The 21101-nt window shown below is 34.8% G+C and overlaps 2 protein-coding genes across 6 annotated transcripts in view; both read right to left on the bottom strand.

Moving 5' to 3' along the window:
• LOC107685348 (DNA (cytosine-5)-methyltransferase 3A-like) overlaps window positions 1-2164 on the bottom strand; it is a 53581-nt gene extending 51417 nt beyond the window's left edge. For 2 of the 3 annotated variants that reach the window (XM_016481896.1, XM_016481897.1), the window contains exons 1-2: window positions 2026-2164; window positions 38-214 (exon numbers count right to left, since the gene is read on the bottom strand). In XM_016481896.1, the coding sequence (XP_016337382.1) occupies window positions 38-79 (42 nt within the window). In that variant the 5' untranslated portion in view covers window positions 80-214; window positions 2026-2164. The remainder of the gene's footprint in view (window positions 1-37; window positions 215-2025) is intronic. The other variant, XM_016481899.1, reaches the window with a different exon arrangement.
• A 2492-nt stretch (window positions 2165-4656) lies between these two features.
• The window catches only part of dtnba (dystrobrevin, beta a), a 23281-nt gene continuing 6836 nt past the window's right edge, over window positions 4657-21101 (bottom strand). The window contains exons 7-21 of one of the 3 annotated variants that reach the window (XM_016481893.1): window positions 20254-20359; window positions 19926-20092; window positions 17563-17687; window positions 16223-16294; window positions 14683-14769; window positions 14517-14607; window positions 14306-14379; window positions 14080-14193; window positions 12786-12882; window positions 12555-12575; window positions 10802-10973; window positions 10381-10470; window positions 8996-9049; window positions 6155-6185; window positions 4657-6068 (exon numbers count right to left, since the gene is read on the bottom strand). In XM_016481893.1, the coding sequence (XP_016337379.1) occupies window positions 6181-6185; window positions 8996-9049; window positions 10381-10470; window positions 10802-10973; window positions 12555-12575; window positions 12786-12882; window positions 14080-14193; window positions 14306-14379; window positions 14517-14607; window positions 14683-14769; window positions 16223-16294; window positions 17563-17687; window positions 19926-20092; window positions 20254-20359 (1275 nt within the window). In that variant the 3' untranslated portion in view covers window positions 4657-6068; window positions 6155-6180. The remainder of the gene's footprint in view (window positions 6069-6154; window positions 6186-8995; window positions 9050-10380; window positions 10471-10801; window positions 10974-12554; window positions 12576-12785; window positions 12883-14079; window positions 14194-14305; window positions 14380-14516; window positions 14608-14682; window positions 14770-16222; window positions 16295-17562; window positions 17688-19925; window positions 20093-20253; window positions 20360-21101) is intronic. The other 2 variants (XM_016481894.1, XM_016481895.1) reach the window with 2 other exon arrangements.

Genomic DNA, 21101 nt, shown 5'->3' with positions numbered 1-21101 from the left:
ACACACACACACACGTGACGAAACGAATGGCTCTTACCGTTTTGTTCGCCGCTGCGTCAAAGTCCAGATCAAGAGGCATGATGAAACAAAAACACACTACAGGCCTGATCGATGCATTTGAAATCAACGCAAATGAAATAAAACATTAAAATGCTGAGGGACTTTTGTGGCGATGAAACTGATCCACCTTCAGACCATCAAATCCTCCTTCTCCCTGCGAAACCAAACACAACAACGACCGTATTCATTTATTTCTGGAGTAAAATGGACATTTATACATTAATAGTGCAAGGTTGTAGGAAATCTGATGACTTATTCTGGCAAAATCTATGAAAGGCGACAGATCTTGTATAAGAGCACAAGAGGAAACACAAGTAGGCTATCTATCATGTTTCCCTCATTATCCCCTGGTATAAATGAGGCAAGATTGTCTTATCAAATCACGACAGTTCGTAAAAAAGGCTTCATTTGTGTCCACAGAAGACAAACAGCAGCCAGTTTGGGGTTTAATGTGGAAAGTCTGTAACATGGCGGGCGTTTGAATCCCTGCCAGTTTGTCTTTGCGCTGTATAACGCGGCCGCGTCGCGTCGCGTCTACACGCGTTAATTCCATGACGCTCTGGAAAAACAAGCGCATTTCTCATTTATTTATAACATCTAATTCATTTTCACATAATCTCATTTAAAAAGCTCCGACATTTCATTAGAACACCAGTCAAATTCAGAGCTTTTACTGATGAAGAGCGAAATGAGTTTGCTGTAATCTTATTCACATAAAATTAGATTTGAGAAAAAAAAATTGGCTTTGATAAACTACAATATGATGTTCGCCAGATTTGATTAATTAATTGCATCTATTAAATGGAACTTAAGTATTTTTTAAACACACAATGAGCCATTAGGAAAAGGAAATTCGGCCTGGCCACTATTTTAGATCCATCTAAACACACAATAGGGCGTTTCTGATGTTAAACAATGAGCAAGTAGAAGAAATGAAAGGGGAAATCCAGAATAAAGTTTTTGCAACACCTTCAGGTTCAGCACAGAATCTTCTTCTTATGAAAAAACTAATCTTTCACTGTATTTCACTCTTTGGAGATTACAAAGTTCTTGATATTAAATGTTCTTCAGATAATGTTTTTACTACCAGCATGCTTTCTAATTTTTTTTTTATATTTTGTTTTCGTTGTCCTTTGCTGTAATATTTATTTATATATTTCTGCGCATTTAGAAAGAGCTCAAGGTGTTCATAAAGTTGCATGAGTGATCAGAAGCTGTGGGTCACAGTCCACACAAGCAGTGAAACCCATGACACCTGACACAGGTGTGCTTAGAGTGGACAGACCTTCATCAATAAACACAAACTCAAAAACGCATATTTAATTAGTTAATATAATAGGCTACAGTGGAGACACCATGAGAATGAACTTTTCCACGACATTCTAATTTATTGAGATGCACCTGTACACTAATATATAGGTCAAGAGCTTTCATGCTTTCTAAAATATATTTTATAAATATTTAAAACCTCATTAACATCAAAAACCAATGACTATAACATATTTTGCTATAATGACATTTGCACAAATAATCCTGAAAGAGGCCTCACATGAATTAACATCTCAAGATCAACTGGAAGAGCTTTTTCTTCCTTACAGTTATTTTTAACCTTCGTTTGTCACGTAAGAGGAACATTTACACTCTAAGTTGAGATCAAGTCAAAGTTATTGATAGATAGGCTATTGCATTAAACCCTGACGATGAAGTGTAATGCCGGTTGACAGACTTCAGCTCGCTTCATTCACACATGAACTGAATTAACATGTCATATGAACTCAGGCGAGCGGACAGAAGGAGAAATCTTTCAAGGCAGCAGCTGCTGGATTTTGCAACGCACATCTGCGCAGATCTGAAATCATCATCTTCACCACCACCATCTTCTTCGTCATCATCATCATCATCATCCTCCTCCTCCTCCTCATATGTCAGAGAGAAGCTCGGTGTGTGTATATCTGTGTTAATTACCCGTTTCGCCATGCAGCCCCGGGCCTGAACCCTCCGGTGGTCGCGCGCTGCCCGTCTTCCCTCCGCGTCTCTCCCCGTCCTGACCCTCCCCGGCACCGGCCTGCTCCGCTCCGCCGTCTCGGTCTTTAGACGCCGCAGAAGCCCGTCAGTAGGAAGGAGTTCGCGGGGTCCTAGAGACCGTTAGAGCTTGATCACCAGTGACGTCACAGTAACCACGCGCACTGGAGAGATCGATTAAACAAGTGATTTTTCAGGCATTATAAATTAGTTTTGCCGTCTGGTTAAACATTTCTGTGTTATGTTCTTGTTTTACTTACATGTTGGTTGCTATAGCTTGATTTTACAGTGTAATTTGGCACATCAGCCGTGAAGGGGTCATATGATGCGATTTCAAGTGTTCCTTTCTCTTTGGAGTGTTACAAGCTGTTCGTGAATAGATAAGATCCCTAAAGTTGCAAAGACTAAAGTCTCAAACCCAAAGAGATATTCTTTATAAAAGTTAAGACTTGTCCACGCCCTCCTAAAACTCCTCGTTTAAACACGCCCCCACATGTCTACGTCACTGTGTGGGAAGATTTGCATAACGCTGCCCAAATGTTCATGCAAAGAAAGAAGGCGTAACTTTTATTCTCGCTGTAGTATTGTTGCCGTCAACACAACAACGCGTCAAACGCGAGTTTTGAGCAGTGTAGAGTAGCGTTTGTAGTTTGTCATTTCTCCGATCACAAATGCCGACATGGTTTTATGTTTACGCGCATAAACACATTTCATTACACCAAATACACAAAATAATGTTCTTTTTTAGCAACGTCATATGACCCCTTTAAGGTCAGTCGGGGTCTCATATAGCCTAAGAAATTCCTAAGGAATATCGGCCTGTGTGTACCATATTTTTGTTCTTGAAAATGTTCTTGAAATAAGTCAAAAACATTAAAATAAGTATTTGATGAAAAATACATTAAAAACGGTATTAATGTTAAATATTATTACAATGTAAAACAACTTGTTTCTGTTTTAATATAGGCTATATATGTATGTATGTATGTATAGGCATTTCTATTTTTATATATTTCTATATACACACACACACACATAGATAGACAGATAAAGATGCGGAAACACTTATTACAATGTAAAACAACGCGTTTCTATTTTAATATATTTCATATATATATAAAACTGCCTCCTCATTTTAAAACATCATTGCACACCACTAATAAATAGCTCTCTCTCTCTCTCTCTCTCTCTCTCTCTATATATATATATATACACACACACACACACACACAGAGAGAGAGACAGAGATAAAGATGCGGTAACACTTTATTTTACAGTGTGTTCTTGTTACGTTACATGCACTTACTGTAGTAATAACAAAAAATTATGCATAATTACATGCAACTAAGTGTAAACCAAACCCTCATCCTAACCCTAACCATATAGTCAGTGCATGTAGTTCATTAATATTACTGTTCTTGAATGTATAAATATACTGTAAGAAGGGCACCATAACATAAAGTGTAAGCAAAAATGCCAGTCATTCAGTACCACGTAATACATTTGTATTACCATAGTACCATTTTTTTTAGAGGACTTGACCTCTGCAAGGGGCCAAACACAGAATAATATAACTGTAAGAGAGAGAGACAGACAGACAGGGCAAGCAAGACAGGCGAGGAATGGTGTCCTTGAGTGAATCTCTGCATCGTCTTATTCTGTCACACACAGATTTCCCCCAGAGTACACGTCTGTTCATGCTGCTCTCATTAAAATTCACTCCACGTCACGCCTGCTCACGCTGGCAGAGTGCCGAGACCCTCAGACTGCCCATCTCTCTCTCCCTCACACACACAGGTACTCGTAGTGAGGAGTTTACAGCTCTCAGATCTCACTTATACTGTGACAACAGAAGAACAAACATGCAACTCATACAAAGAGTAAAGCATGTGGATCTTGGCATACTGCCCTACAAAATACTATGTACACAAAAGTATATACCGTTCCATCACCAGAGAAGTACATGCTTTTAGTGCATAGTAGTATGCAAATTTGGCCACAACCACTGAGAGCATCATATTACAAGAGTATGGAAATCCGTTTCCACAATAGAATAAAACCAAACGAGTAACTGCAACTTTTTTATCTGAAAATGTTGTGCTTATATCTCACAATTCTGACTTTTTTCCTCAGAATTGCAAGACATACACAAAGAATTGTGAGATAACTAAGAATTTTGTCGCAATTCTCAGTCCTCACAATTTTGACTTCTCAGAATTGCAAGTTTATATCACAGTTCCGAGTTTGTATTTCACAATTCTGACTTTTTTTTTTCTCAGAATTGTGAGAAACAAAGTCCGAGTTCTGAGATAAAATTCACAATTACCCTTTTTTCAATTTATTTATTTTTTGGAATTGCGATATATTAAAACAGAATGGTGAGAATTCCGATTTTTTTTTTCTCTCAGAATTGCAAGTTTCAGAGTCTATATCTCTCAATTTGGATTTTTCTTAGAATTGTGAAAAAAAATAAATCTGAATTGTGAGAAGTCGCAATTTTTAATTTTTTTAAATTCCGTAGTGGAAACGGGTGTCCATATTAAAGAGAGAAAAGGAAAAATTAATACTCCAGTCTTTTTTTTTTGTTTTCAAGATATCATTTATTCTGAACACAACAAGTCATCACTTGAAATCACATGCATGTAAATCACGGCCTCATTTCTGTAAAATTTTCTTCTTAAAAAATATGAAAAAGTTGTTCGGTGGAAAGAGCGAAACACTGCGGCTACCGGCACCGTAATCGCCTCCACCAAACCAGCCAGCTTTCACAGAAGAGCTCTTCATCCGAAGGGCACAGGAAGTGATGTCATTAAGCCCCATGAACCGCAGGTAGAATCATATGACGCAGAGGTCCAGAAACAAATGAGTCCATGAATTAACTTGGCGAAAACAAACAAACAAAAAAAAAAACAGCAAATTTTTATCGGAGTAAATAAGATGAAAGACTTCAAACAAACTAAATCAACAAGTAATTTTTGGCAGATATTTAAAATTAAAATGAAATGAAGGCATCAATATGATTCACATTCCAGCTTTGCACAAACACACGGCTATAGCGAGGCACACAAGTACACATACACACACACACACCTCCAGAAAAACACACAGCAGGTCAGACGTGCGTGCAAATGTTTGTAGGTAAGAAATGTCCATTCACAGGAAATATTGACTACAAACAGTGCTTCTAGAAAAAAAAATCAACAAAATTAACAATTGGTAAAACTCTCCAGTAATAGGAGCACAGTACATCCACCTCTTTATTAAAGTACCTATTTGAAAATCTATAAAACTAAATCAATTTGATCTTAAATATACATAAATGCTGAATTGGACTTGAAAATCTGAACTCAAATATTTGAAACGACCAAAATATTTCCTTGAATGTACACGGAAAAGCTGCTAAAATGCTGTCTGTCTACTGAAAATAAATAAAAAAGTAAATCGAAAACAAATTACAGTACTGAACTCGACCCTTTCTTTAATGTAGTTCCTTTAGAAGGTCATTTATACTGCATTTGCTGCAACTGCGTCCTTGAAATCAACATGACCACACCCACATCCAACAAACCACACCCACATACCTCAGCCAGCCAATCAACTCATCACGTTCGTCCTTCAATCATGCATCATTTTCTATTGCGTTCAGTTCCATTTCGTTCCCACCTCAGTCCATTCAGTCTCGTTCTGGTCAGATCTGACACGTCTTTGGGTGCATCGGTTTTTCAAAAGCTTTCAAACTTGAACAAAATCAGCGACAATATTCAAACGAGAATAAATATTCAAACTAGCAGGTCCGCAACACAGACCCTTAAAACTGCATCTCTATCTCACAAACAAAGAAGGGTAAAAAACATTGAAAACAACAAAACATTTTCCTTCTCAAGCAATCCACAGGAAGTCAAATCCCTGAACACTCTCTGATTGGCTGAGTCTGGGTTCAGAGGTCATTGTCTTTGTGGTGATGCGTTTGCATGGTGATGCCACACCTGAAGTAATGCAAAAAACAATTTGTTTGAGTATTCAAAATGAACAAAGCAACATACCTATAGATATAATGCTGTGTGATACTCACATGGCGCTGCTTGCTTCATATTTGGCTTAACCTGGAAAACAAAATTCAAAATGATCATTTTAAAGTCAAAGATTCACTTTAACCTTGTAAAGCCTCGCCTATGAAATAATAGGCAGAAAAAAATATAAATTTCTGGAATGGAACTAAAAATTTGTGCGTGTTCACGTTTTGTGCCATTTGATACATCAGGTTTTTGGCTCAAAAAGTATGATATAGTGAGAATACGGAGCTTTTTAAGGAGAAACACCTCAATTTTACTCAGAACAAACAGAGCAAAAATAAGCTGATATGTATATGGACAAAAAGTAGGATGAAATTCTAACAGCTTGTAATGTAAAACAAAGAGATCTTAATAACAGTAACATAAACTGCATACAAATATGTTGTCACTCTATATCCGCCCATAATATGTGTTAGTAAGATTAGATTTAAATGTTTAGTTTAATAATCAAAGCTTTGTAGCTTCAAAAAATTATGCAATGCAATACAATGTTGATTGAGAGATGAATAAATAGACCTTCCCCAAAAGCCTGGTGATTATATTTGACACTCACATTTGAACATGATTCTTCTAAAAAAGTATGCATGTATAATTAAGTAGCCGAAGTTGCTTCCATCAAGCATTTAATTACTAACAATGCATACAAACAATGCAAAAGTTATGCTTATGCATACTTATGCATAAAGTTTTTAAAGCAAAAAGACAGACACATGATCCACAAGCTGAAGGTGGACTTATTTACAATTATACTAAAATGCTTTTTAATTGCTAAAAATAATCAGTCAGGTGACCGAATGCATGTAGTATAGATTGTGTATAACAGGATTTTGATCATGTTGATCATTTAAAGGCCTTAGAAATTTGCCCATTAAATAAGATACAGTAGACTTTATAGGGTTAATAAAGATAATATCTTGCACGAGACATCTGCTAACATACTGTAAAAGCTGTAATATTCCGACACACAGAGAGATGTTGTCTGGAAGTCTCTGGTGATCCATTAATTCTCTTATCTGGAATTAGTAAAGCTGCTTCAGCTCAGTACAGTAACTAATTGAGTAGATACTCTACCACCTTGTTTCCTCAACCCTAGTTTAACCTACATAGTGTTTTAATTAAATAGACCCTCTACACTTTTTACACAGTGTAGAACAATTGTGCATATAAAACAGCTGGCTTTCGAGTCCCTCGTTATCATATGCATAAATAATGACACAAATAAACGGCTGACACCAGCTTCATTAACAAAACATTAACACATCAAAATACAGTAACCTTTTTCTTTATGTATATATGCTCCCAACTGAGATTGCTGCCCATTTTGAGGTCAGTAAGATTTTTTTTATTTTTTTTTTTATGAATTATTACTTTTATTCATCAAGGACACATTAAATTGATCAAAAATGAGAGTAAAGACATTTTTAATCTTGCAAAATATTTCTATTTCAAATAAATGCTGTTCTGAAAAAAAACAAATGTATCACAGATTCCACAAAAATATGAAGCAGCCTAATCGATGTTTTCAACATTGATAATAATCAGAAATATTTCTTGAGCAGCAAATCAGCATATTAGAATGATTTCTGAAGGATCATGTGACACTGAAGAATGGAGTAATGATGCTGAAAATTCAGTGTTGCATCATAGGAATAAATTCCATTTTAAAATATATTCCAATAGAAAATGGTTATTTTAAATTGTAATAATATATCACAATTTTACTGTTTTTACTGTATTTTGATCAAATAAATGCAGCCTTGGTGAGCATCAGAGACATTTTTAAAAACCATTCAAAATCTTGAAAGGTTGTGTATGTGTGTGTGTGTGTGCATGCATCAAATAAACGATAATTGAAAAGTGGATATTTGCAGAAATATCAAGTTTAAAGTCTGTTAAAGGGGTCATATGATGCTTTTTTAAAGATCATTATTTGAGGTAGATATGTGGGGGCGTGTTAGAACGAGCCGTTTTAGGGGGGTGTGGCAGAGTCTTAACTTTGATAAAGAATATCTCTTTGGTTTTGAGACTTTAGTCTTTGCAACTTCAGGGATCTTATCTATGCACAATCAGCTTGTAACACTCCAAAGAGAAAGAAGTTCAAAAACTTGAAATCGCATCATATGACCCCTTTAATTTAGTTTCAGATGCTCCAATTTTCTAATTTTTTTGACATTTATTTCAAATGAATTCTTTCAAAATAAAATGAGCCTGTTGATGCAAGATACCATAAGTATACGTATATATGTAATGATCAATGATATAATATAAGTCATTAGTGCATTTTACCAGAGGCATGTTTTAAGTGCTGCTCTCCAGAAAATATTAACTCGGGAAACGATTCCAGCTACAGCAATTTTGAGCAAACTTCTGCTCAGAGCCTAATTTGAGTGATGGCGTCTGAAACTAGCAGAGAAAGGCCATCAGAAGCAGACCAATAAAACATGAGCAGCGGAGCTGGATGGGGAGATGAATGAACACAGCGAAGAAAGAGAAAGAACGAGCGCTATAATGAAGGTGTTTCCCAGTACGGGTTCGGCTCATAAAGGTTCAGTGTGCTGGACCCCTCTGACCCTACAGGAAGTAGTTAAAAAAACATCCAGCACCCCTCCACACACTCGTAAACAGCCTCCTCGTTAATACTAACGAGTAATTAAGCACTAACGAGCCCCCTCAGATAGCACAGACACACGCCAGACACACACACCCGCCCCGTAAAACATTAACTTTTGTTGTGTGCAGAGAGGATAAATCTCATGAAATCATTGATGTTCATAGAAAGAGGTCTGCATTCAGGAGCACAGATGCATTCTGGGTAATGTAGTTCCGATGTGGAGTAATACCTCTGTCTTTGCCATTCTGCAGCAGTCTCTCATCCTCTTCTCCTCCATCTTCTACTAAAGACAACAGAAGAGAATATATATTATGTTTGTATATAAAAATGAATTCAGAAGCATTATACACTCCAATACAGTTTTGTAACAGTTCTGTGTCTAGAGACATTTTAAAAGTGTTATTGTTTACTAAAACTAAAATGATTAAAACTAAAAACTATTGTTTTAATATTTATTGTTTGATATTTTGTTTAATAATTGAATACAAGTTGTTCTCTTTCTAAATAAAGCTGAGATAATAATATTAATTAGATTTTAAAAAAATCAGTAATGTTGCTTTGGCAACTAACTGAAATAAAATAAGTTAAAAGTACTAAAAATTACTAAAACTAAAATTGAAAAGTAAAAAAAGGCTCAAATCTAAATATTATACAAAAATAATTAAAATGACAAATGCACCTAAAAAATGTATATAAATAAAAAAATAAAATCTGAAAATATAAAAATGAAAGCAAATAAAAATATTAATAAATATTATAATAGTATGTAAATAATACTAAATTAACACCTGTAATGATGGTACTCATATCAGTGTTATTTTAGTGTAACCTGAAATTCTCACACCATTTCTCTGTCACAGCTGTGAGAACACAGACTACCCACAACTAGGGCTATGCGATATGGACAAAAAAAACCTATCGCGGTTTCTTTGATCAATATTGCGATTTCGATTTTAATCACCACAGGACGCGTTTGCAGTCCGCTCCTGATCCGCGGCTGTTTACCACAAACACAACATTTATCCATTATTTTGATTTCAAATCCAAACGTTATTTCTGAAAATGCTTTTTCAGCATTGTGATTCTCTTTTATCACAGTACAGTAATACAATCTTTCATAGACATATTCACGTTTAAACTCAATAAATATAACTTTGTTTAACTACCACCACGAGTGCCATCTATTATTGCCTTGTTTATCTAAAAGTGCACTTTTCCTTGTTTTAAATCTAGCCAAAAAGCCATGTGTTGACTGTTGACCGTGAAACAGTAGACTTTAATTATATGCATTTATGGTGTAATTACAAAATTTCCATGTCAATCCATGTTAATTTTTACCGCAAATAATGCGCTGTCACTTTAATTCAGCGCGTGCAGCACAGCAGAAATAGACTTTGTTCTATTTCTTTGTTCTTTTTCTTTGTTCTTTGCGCTGTTCTCGTGCTCCATTTAGGCGTGCTGCATTATGATTGGTTCGGATAGCATACAGCGGGAGGTCGGGGGCGCGGAAAATCGTGCTATAAAGCGATTTAGAAATCGCGCAAGCTCAAATCGCGATTTTATGACGATTTCGATTAATCGCACAGCCCTACCCACAATGTATCATGATCGTACCCGAGTTGAGCTCTTTGACCAGTGAAGACATGGTGTTTGTGATGGAGTCTGCTGCCACCAGAAGATCATTTCGCAGGTTTCTGCGAGGTCCTGTAGGATCCAAACACACAGAATGTTTTGTAGGTTTACAGAATTAAAAAAGGCTAAAATCACTGAATTGTTACACCACAAAAGATGCATGAACTGACATTATTTCAAAAGATTTTGTCCGTCCACAACAAAATACAAAAATAGCAACATATTTGATGTTTAATATACAGACTAACTATTTTGGACTAATGAGATGTCAAAATGGGTGGGGCTACCCAGTTCAATCCTGTCACAATCTGAATCATGTGACCAACAAAAATTCTTGTTGCTCGTCAGAAAATAAAAAACACAGTAGTCTCTTTTGTGTTAAAGTGATAAATGAAGACGTTACCCTGAGCAAATGCTTCCTGAACATCTCCACCCACTCCAGCTAAAGAGTCCTGGGGCCCGTGGGTGGGGGTGTGGCCTCCGTGGGTGGGGGTGGGGCCTGACGAGGGAGAGCGAATGGGCATCTGCATAGAACGAGGGGAGGCGTGGCTGGGGGAGGAGCCAGCGGCTTGAGCCTGAAGAGAGAGAATGAAAACTTCATATTGTACGAGACACACCTGCTAAACCTTTCTGCTAGAACTAAAAACTACTGACTGATCTGTGTGTAAAAGCCTATGTAAATGCATATTCACATCAAAAGTGAATTCTCTGCACGAAACTAAAGCCAAACTGAAATAAGAGAGGCTGGGTAAAAAAATAACGCCAACGGCAAAGAAAGGATTGCTGAAACAAAACAACTTACATTTTTATGGAAAACTTAAGTCTTAAAATATGTGCTACTACTTCTAACACGTAAAAAGATGCATTCATATTTTTTGAGCATTCATATTTTTGGAGAACTTACAGCAGACACTGGAAGTTAAACATCGGGAGGAAAAGAAAGAGATAAATACGTCTAAATAAAAAAAAAGAAAAACAATGGAAAGGAACTTTCACATAAACAAACGAGAGACACGGAACAATTTTTTTTACATGCACAGTAAATCACACACTCAAACAGTGCATTTTCATATCCCCATATTCATGTACTAATACACTAGCTAAAATAGTACAAGCACCAGTTTTAAAGATGGAAATCATATTAGTTGCAATGTTTATTTTTTCATAATATTACAAATGAGTGAGCATCAGTGCTATCTTATTTATATACTAGAATAGTATAATTTCACATTTTGAATCAGCTTTTATTTTATTTTTCATTTTAATTTTATGTTGTCATTTTTATTAGTTACATTCTTAGCCATTTTTATTTGCTTTTGTTATTTTTATAAGTTTCTGATTTTTAAATATTTCTATTTAATTTAATATTTATTTCAGTTTTAGTAATTTTAGTACATCAGCTTTAACATATTTATTTCAGTTAGTGGCCAAGGCAACATTTCTTTTTTTTAAGTAAATTTTTTATTTAATATTTATTTCAGCTTTATTTCACTTAACAATTTTGAATAGTTTTAGTTTTAGTTAACAATAATAACACTGCCAAGCATAAGCGGAGTTTTATTTCACTACATTGGTTTGACTGAATGTTGTTATTTTTGTCATGTTTTGTCACTTAAAATATATGTAAAATATAGTAAAATATACTCTACACATGGTAGAATACTTCCTGCTAAAACTAATTTTAAAAAACCTGGTAGTAAACAAAATGTTTCAAAAGCCTACTTTGGGTTTTTATGAATGATCAGTTTGTACAGGAGGTGTCCTTCTCTTAGATTTCCTTTTTTTTTAAATTCAAAAAAGAAAATCAATAAAATAACATCAGGCGTGAATTTCGAAGCTGCTATGTTTTATAAAAACCTAAGTTACTATACATATGTGATTGTCTGATTTGTGAAGCATGTAAACTCAAATTATGGCATTGTGATTATTTAGCAACATAGCAACTTACATTTTAAGAGCAATATGTGTTTAATGTTGTAGAACCTTATTTTACTCATAAATCAAAAACTGCTATTCTAAAAATATTCTATGCTATTCTACAGTCTAAATCTCTATTTATCTACATATTTGTGTAAGTTACTTTTAAATGTGCATAGAGAAATGACTGTGTGATTTCATAAAATTTTGCTGACATGCACAGTGAAACACACACTTACAGCTTGTCTCTGCTCCTCATCCTGCAGGAACAGGACAGAGATGGAGGAAAAGAACACAGGGATTGAAAAACAGATGACGAGAGCAAGTATTACTGCTATCAAGAAGAAGTGAAAAGAAAAGGCAGCAGCTCAGATGATAAACTTTAAAGAGAGTGACGCCCTCCAGTGGCTGAAATATTACAGTGTGTTTGTTTTTGTCATGTCTGGTCTTGCCCTGTGTGTCTGGTGTACCTTCAGTAGTTTCATGAGTCCTTCCAGCTGCACCATGAGCTCTCTCCTGCTCTCCTGAAGAGACGACATCCTCTGCTCCAGCTCATCCTTCCTCTGCCTAAAACACACACAAACACAAGCACAGAGCTTAGACCTCTCATACAAGCAATGATTTCTGAGAGAATGAGGCTTATTAGACCCAAACCCTAAATCAAAACCATCATTCAGATTTAAACTACAACATGTTTTGGTAGATTTATTTTTACATTGTGAGAAGTGCTTCAATTGTCCTCTTGAGCTGGTGTTTTGACATATTTGATATACATTTGACATATATTCGAGGGAATGTTTTCAAAAATGTGACCCTGCAAAACTTGTGCAGCAGAATTAAACACTTTTACACAATTTTGACAAGTTAAACTGGAACTGGTCTAATGGGAATCTAATGGGAGAAGTCAGAGAGAATAATGAATAAATAAATTCTGAAACATTTTCTTCCAGTGATTTAGAGGGAGAAATAATTTTAGGATTTTATGACATTTTCCCAACAGTTTTTTGAAAATAATGTTAATAATGTATCTTGTAAATAATGTTTTACAGTAATAAATAAAAATGATGGTAATATTTTACAATAAGTTACCGTTAGTTAACATTAGTTAAAGAATTAACATGAACTAACAATTACAAATATACTGTGTATATATATATATATATATATATATATATATATTACATTTATTATCCTTTGTTAATGTTAGTTAATAAAAACACAATTGGTCATATGTTAATTCACATTGCATCAACTAATTTTAACAAATACAAAATGATACAAAAAAATGTATCAGTACATGATAAAATTAGTTCAGTACAGTTGCTAAGGAAACATTTCTCATTTTCATTTAGTTTAACTTGATGCAAAAGTTACTAAAATGAAAGTTAAGTAAAATGAGTAAAAACGAATATCTGAGTTTCAATGCTATCTGATATCTGTGTGTGTGTGTGTGCGCGTTCCGGATAAACTGTATGCTGTAAAAACCAAATGTCTTCACAAGGATCGCAAAATTTTTACATTTTTTGACCTTGTGGAGACATTTCTGGTCTCTATGAGGGAAACCAGCTTATAAGTCATACTAAACAATGTTTTTTAAAAATGTAAAAATGTAGAATGTTTTCTGTGAGGCTTGTGTTTAGGGCTAGGGGATAGAATATACAGTTTGTACAGTATAAAAATCATTATGTCTATGGAAAGTCCCTGTAAAACAAAAACCCAACGTGTGTGTGTGTGTGTGTGTGTGTGTGTGTGTCTGAGGGTTACCTGAGCTGTCTGAGTTCTGCCAGCAGTGTCGGGTTTTGTTGGACTCTCTCTGGAGTCGGCTGACATGCCTGTTCATGCTCCGCTCGCAAACGCTGGATCTCCTGCAAAATCTCCCTGAAAACACACACAGCATTACCATTTACACACTCACTGAGACTGAAACCCAAAACCACTGGATGGAAATCTTCATGAAAGCATCTCCATATGCAGCTGTGAGCGTGAGTACCGGTTCTTGTTCTCCAGCTGCATGATCAGTTCTCTCTGCTGTTTGTTGGTGTTGTAGCTGAAGTCCGAAGGTCTCTGTGATCCACAAGAGCAGCAGGAATAAAGAAATATGACTGTGTGCATTTGCTTAGCTGTCAATTTAAGTGTTTTTCAATGCTAGAAGGCATCTTATATGTCTGTAGTGAGCATAATTTGAAATGTGTGTAACTCACTCCTGTGTGTCCAGGATCTGTGGCCAGACGAGAGGCGTAACGAGCGATGAGTTTGTGCTCTTCATCTGTTCGGGTAGGACTGTCTAATGCACTACAAACACACACAGAAAATATTATTACATTTACATTTACAATAACCTCAGGAGACACACACACACACACTCACCGTGGGCTGCTCTGGAGTTTGTTCACATACGCTGCGATCAGAGCATGTTCTTCATTCATACGCTGAGCTGCGGCTAGAGTCGGCGGTCTACACATACAAATCAAATTAAATAGCAAATTACAGATTCAACAGGTTTTGTATGAGAGGACTGTACTGTAACACTGCTTAGTCCCTAATTTGTATTAGGGATGCGTCTAGGCAACAAAATTAAGGCTGTAATTTAATTACATCATTTACAGGTTCATCAAATAAAAATGATATTTATGAAAATAATAAGTATTTAATAGTAATAGTTGGTGTAAAAAAATATATATACTGTCTTATTTTTTTACCATTTTATTAAAGTCATTTTTTTCCCCATTGAGGACGTGATATTACAGCCAAGCCACTATGATGTGACCTTCTACACTCTTAAAAATAAAGGTGCTTCACGATGCCATAGAAGAACCTTTTTGTCTAAATGGTTCCATAAAGAACCTTTAACATCTGAAGAACCTTTCTGTTTGACAAAAGGTTCTTTGTGGCGAAAGAAGGTTCTTCAGATTACAAAAAGGTAAGAAAGAGATGGTTCTTTAAAGAACCTTTGACTGAATGGTTCTTTGTGGAACCAAAAATGGTTCTTCTATGGCATCGCTTGAAGAACCTTTTGAAGCACCTTTATTTTTAAGAGTGTACTGCAAATACATTTTAGAGAAAAATGGATTGGAAATGATGCTTTACTATAGAATTGTAGTCATTTTAACAGGAAAAAAATACATATATTGCTTAAGTTAAGACATGTTATTTGGTCAATTTTTTTTTATTAAATTGCCTTACCATATAAAACTACTATATTTTAAAAGACAATATATGCAATGTTTTTCAAGGTATTTTTTTATTTTTAAACTTTATTTTTTCCCAGCAAAGTTGTAGTAACAACACCTACCAGTTTTTTTAACAATAAAATATTAGTGTTGTTGAGAAGTGAAATTAAACATTTAGTTTTCCTCTTGAATTATTAATTCTTGTATAAGAGCATTTTTAAAAATTGCAAGCACAATTAGATTAGTTTCTTCACCATTCAGCCAAGTAGTAGTAATAGAAGTAACTGTTTTTAATGAAAATGTAAATACAGTTTCAAGGCCTGTAAAAAAAAAAAAAAAAAAAAAAAAAAAAATGTATGGCTGGCAATTTTTCACCGGGGATTGGCAGGTGTGGTAAAAAGTTAGTTTTGGACCCTGGAATTGCTGATATTAAACTTATAATTGATTATAATGTCAATGACCAATAGATGACTGATATTATAAAAAATAAGCTAGATTTACTTTATTAGGAAAGAAAGGAAATTAAAAGACACACAAAAAAAACAAATTTTTGGTTTTGTATTTTACAAGTGATTATGTGAGTATTATTGCAATACTATGCATAATATATAATATTTATTTTGAAATCGGTGTATATTAGAAATGATAAACATATGAAATAAAAATAACATTTCTCACACATAAAACACTTTGAACTGATTCCTCTGAAAGGTCAAAGGTGAAGAGCAGGTGCTCACCTCTTAGTGGGGCTGGGGCCTGCAGACGGGGGCAGAACTGGTTCATTCATGTTTCCTATTGGACGGGGAGGACTAGAGAAAAACACAATGACATGGGTATCTATAATAAAACAACACCACCCTGCATCATATTTACTTAATGAAATCAAATGCTTGCTTCTTACTCATTTTAAGGTGCCGATTCCAAAAATAATGCCCGCTTTGCTTAAACACGATGCACTTACTCACAAAATATGATGCATTTTGTAGCTTTTGACAAACATTTGTAAGGTGAAGTTTTGTATTATCCCTTAATCACCAGAAAAAAAACACCATAAAGACATAACTTCCAAGTCAGGTTACAAATATTTGTTCAATTCTCAGACATTTCACTGCTCATGTTAATTTGTCTGATTTGTGTTATTTTAAGTGCATTAAAGTTCATACATATTTACTAAATATATATTAAATAAAAAGATTTTACATTATTATTTTGTTTTTAAAAAGAAAAAAAGAAAAGAAACACAGCTCTATGTGACGGAAAGTTTTAATTGATATTTTTAGGTAATATTTTTTGCAAATCAGCAGATTTTTTTTTTTCGAGATGCAGGGCTATGTAATATATAATACATAACATAAGATAACATAAGATTGCATATTTCATCATAATATTAGATAATATGTATCTATAACTATTTTAAACAACATTTTGAATTTTTTCATTATTATTAATGCAGTTTCACATTCATTGATAGACAGGGAATATCTATAATTTTGAAAAATTGTCGTATTTAATTTGTGTCACTGTAGTGAACTACAAAAAAAACTAAAAGGTGATTATACACTCACGTACACTTTAAACTAAAAGCTGAATTGATGTTAATAAAAGTTCATGGACACTTACAGAATTTCTCTCTTACACATACACGCATGCATTCAGAATAAATTAAACATTATACTGTTCAACTGACCCAAATACACACACACACACACACACACACACACACACCAGTCAGTCATGCAAAACTAAGAGACTGAAGCAACACAGACAGAACAGAGAGACACAGAGCGTGATTCCTGGGAAAAAAAATAGACAGACCAAGACAAGCACACACCAGAATGAAGACAAAATCATAACTGACCTCACATCTGTAAGTAGATAATAAAAGCAAACTCCTTCTCTGTCTCTCTCTCTGTCTCTGATGAGTGATCGTGTCTGACACTCATCAATGTGTCCACAGAGACAATGTGATCATGTGATGTCGGGAACCAATAGAAACATTCCCAACACTTCCAAAATGGCCACAGACAGAGGGTTGTGTGTGTGTTTGTGTGTGTGTGTGAGAGAGAGAGTGTCTTACACTATATTGGACAGGTTGAGGGGTTTCTCGGGGTATTCTGGGTAGACGGGGTGGGACGGCTCTCTGCTCGGCACACAGCCCAAGGATTTACTGATGGCACGACCCAACTTCTTAGCTGGAGATTTCTGGAACAAACACACACAGATATAAGGAACCAAAACTGAAAACCTCCAAAGACATGAAAAGCTTCCACTTGTATCTTTTTGCACAGTTTCAGATTAAGTAACAGATTCCATTTGTATAAAGAAATGCACATTTAGTATAGAAATTTAAATGGTTTTCCAGCCTGTGGGAAGCCTGCACAATAAAAAAGCATCATGAAAACATTAAAACAACCATAAAAGTTTGAGGTTAGTAAGATTTTTTCAAATAAATTATTTATTTTATTCAGCAAGGATGCATTAAATTGATCAAAAGTGACAGTAAATACATTTATGTTACAAACGATTTCTACTTCAAATAAATTATATTCTTTTAACTTTATATTCATCAAACAAACCTGAAAAAATAAATGTATTGCAGTTTTCATAAAAATATTAAGCAGCCCAAATATTTGCAACATTGACAATAATAAAAATGTGTTTTAGAGCAGAAAATCGGCATATTAGAATGATTTCTGAAGGATCATGTGACACTGAAGAATGGAGTAGTGATGCTGAAAATTCAGCTTTGATCACAGGAATAAATTACATTTTGAAATATATTGAAATTTTAAATCATAATAATATTTCACTATATTACTGTTTTTTTAATCAAATAAATGCAACCTTGGTGAGCATTAGAGACTTTTTAAAAATCCTAACGATCTCCAAAAATTTGAATGGTAGTGTAGAAATTAAAATTTGCTAAAGAAAGCTTTTATCATTTTATTAATTCCCACGACTAAAAAAAAAAATCCTTTATATTTCCTGGTTTTCCATGTTCCTAGATGTTGGAAAGTGACATGAAAAACTAATTTATGACTGTTTTTAGTGCAAACATTATACGTGGACTTAGGGCTTGGCGATATGGCCAAAAAAATTATCACGATAGGGCTGCACGATAAATCGAAATGGAATTGAGATCGTGATTCAACAGAAGCTGTGATTGTCATGCGTATCTTTCAGTGAAGCACGGTTCTGTGATCAGCAGTAAATCTCCATCCAAAGGCCAGAGGGCTCTCTCGCGCTGAAACTCCAAATACGCCTCGCAGAAGAAACCCAGAAAATGCCTATCGCTGCAGCTGAATAAACAGATTCAACTGCTTTCACTGATTCAACGTGACTAATAAACACACGACTACGGCAATATACGGTTTATCTGAGTTCTTATTATTATAATTTGAATTAAAATAAAGTATATTTATAATGCAATGCCTTTATCACTGCTTAAATACTATGAAATATGTTGCGTGCCTTATTCTGTGTAAGAAGCCACATCATCTCACAGAAGCCATCTGAAAGCCCGTGATGATAATTTTCTGCTGATTACAGAACTGGCATTACTATCAAAATGCGCATGACAATCGCATTCGATTAATCGTGCAGCCCTATATCACGATCATTTTTTTCATATCAGTTGATATCAATAATCAACTATATCAATATCACAATAAATGTCAAATCTTTATTTCTTTCAAGATTAAAGCCAGATTTTTGCTCCAAGGTGAAAGTTGTAGAAACCAGACCATTAATAAATATCTAAATAGAAAATTTAAAGAAAAATTTATTTATTAGTTTCTGCATGTTCTAATGTGATATTGTTTCAAATCAAGAAACAGGTTTGGGTTGCCTGATAATATTAATAATATCACTTTTTTTTGTCTCTTAGAAATGCACATTTGATAGTAGTTTGAGTTAGGAAGCAGAGGTAAATATTTGTTCATTATCAAAATCAGTAACATCTGTAAAAATTGTAGCAACCTCAGTTATATACGGTTAAATTTATTCTGACCAAGTTTTTTTTATTTTTTATTAAGCATTGGTCTCCCATAGTAGCATACATTTAAATCATGATAAACAGTTAAAACCACACAAGTAGCACCTCAGTACCATGGTAAAAATATAACTATATGGTTTTTAAGTAGCCTATTTGTATGAAAAACAGTAGTCTAAAAATATTTAGTATAAATGCACACGCTATAGCTTAATCACAAATACATACTATAATTATATACCATCCCACATTTCTGCCACAATACCATGGTGCAGTGAGTGTTACTACAGTAAATCCATGGTAAATGATAGCGACGTGTAGATTGAAAAGCCTTCTGACTGTCTCGTTGCACACAGTGTTTCTCCTGTTTGGCTTTAAACTAGTTTAAATCACAGTCATATATATACACATACATATAAATAAAAAAATATGAGATGAGCGATCCTCACCCAGGACGAATGCTCCTTCATCTCGTGCTGGTTGTTGTGGTTTCCACTCACATGACCTCGCCAGAAACAGTTCTGACACAGCTGATAGTTAAAACACTGCTGACAGCGGTAACGAAATCCCATCATGCCCTCCGACCGACAGAACGAACACACCACCGGGTGATAGACTGACAAACAGAGAGATTCATTGTGCTGGAATATACGAATATTAAACTAGAGAATTAATGTCCATGATATTGGGGACTTGTAAAATTTCTAGCTTTGTCACGGCAGCATAAATAAGTGTGAGTAATATGAATAATTAAGCAAATATTATTCAGTGTGTTACCGTTCTCCACGTTTGCCAGTCGATGCAGCAGAGGGAGCCAAATGAGACACTGAGGAGGAGAATCTAACATCAGAGTATCCAGAAACATGTTCAGCATCACCTTCTTCTGTTAAACACACACACATACACACAAAAATACATACATCCATCACAGAACTTTTGCACATTTACACATAGGATGTTGCTATGTGGTTGCTAAGGTATTCTGAGCATTTAGGGCTTGTGTTTAATATATTTTTTATCAAATTTGTATACATTTTTAAAAATCGTTTTTTTCAGTTCAACCATACTTGTTCAAGTTACTTGATATTCAATTAAACCCACTGTTAAAAAGGCAATAACAAAAAATTGAACAATAGCAAGATCTGGCTTTCCAAATTCAATGAACAATTGTGTTAAACGATTGTGTGATCTCTCAAAATAATTGTGATTATGATTTTTTCCATAACTGAGAACTCCGCACCAGGATAAAACTTTTTTGATTGCATGATTTGAAGTATTATTACTTCATTATTACTTCTGTAGCACAAATGATCAGTCACTAGGGATGCAGCGATTAACCGGTTTCGCGATTAACCGCGCTTTAAAACGTCACGGTTAATCGTAAAGTTTCCGCTAAACCGAGTGTTTCTGTTACACGGAACGGAACTGTTGCAGCTTGCGCAAAACGAAAACAAAGTTACACTAGCGGTGCACCAGCTTAAAATGACGTGCTTATCAGAGGCACGGAGGCTACTACATGCATTAGATTAAAGGTCACATATTTTACACCTTTCTGGAGTTTTATTTTAGGTTTTGATGTCCTTAAGAATATATATTTGCGGTATAAGTACCAAAAACCATCTCAA

The sequence above is a fragment of the Sinocyclocheilus anshuiensis genome, unplaced genomic scaffold (genome assembly GCF_001515605.1).
Source record: "Sinocyclocheilus anshuiensis isolate Anshui unplaced genomic scaffold, SAMN03320099.WGS_v1.1 scaffold769, whole genome shotgun sequence".
NCBI classification, from domain to species: Eukaryota; Metazoa; Chordata; class Actinopteri; order Cypriniformes; family Cyprinidae; genus Sinocyclocheilus; species Sinocyclocheilus anshuiensis.
Note: the sequence above shows the minus strand (reverse complement) of the source record. Positions and strands in the feature narration are given on the sequence as shown.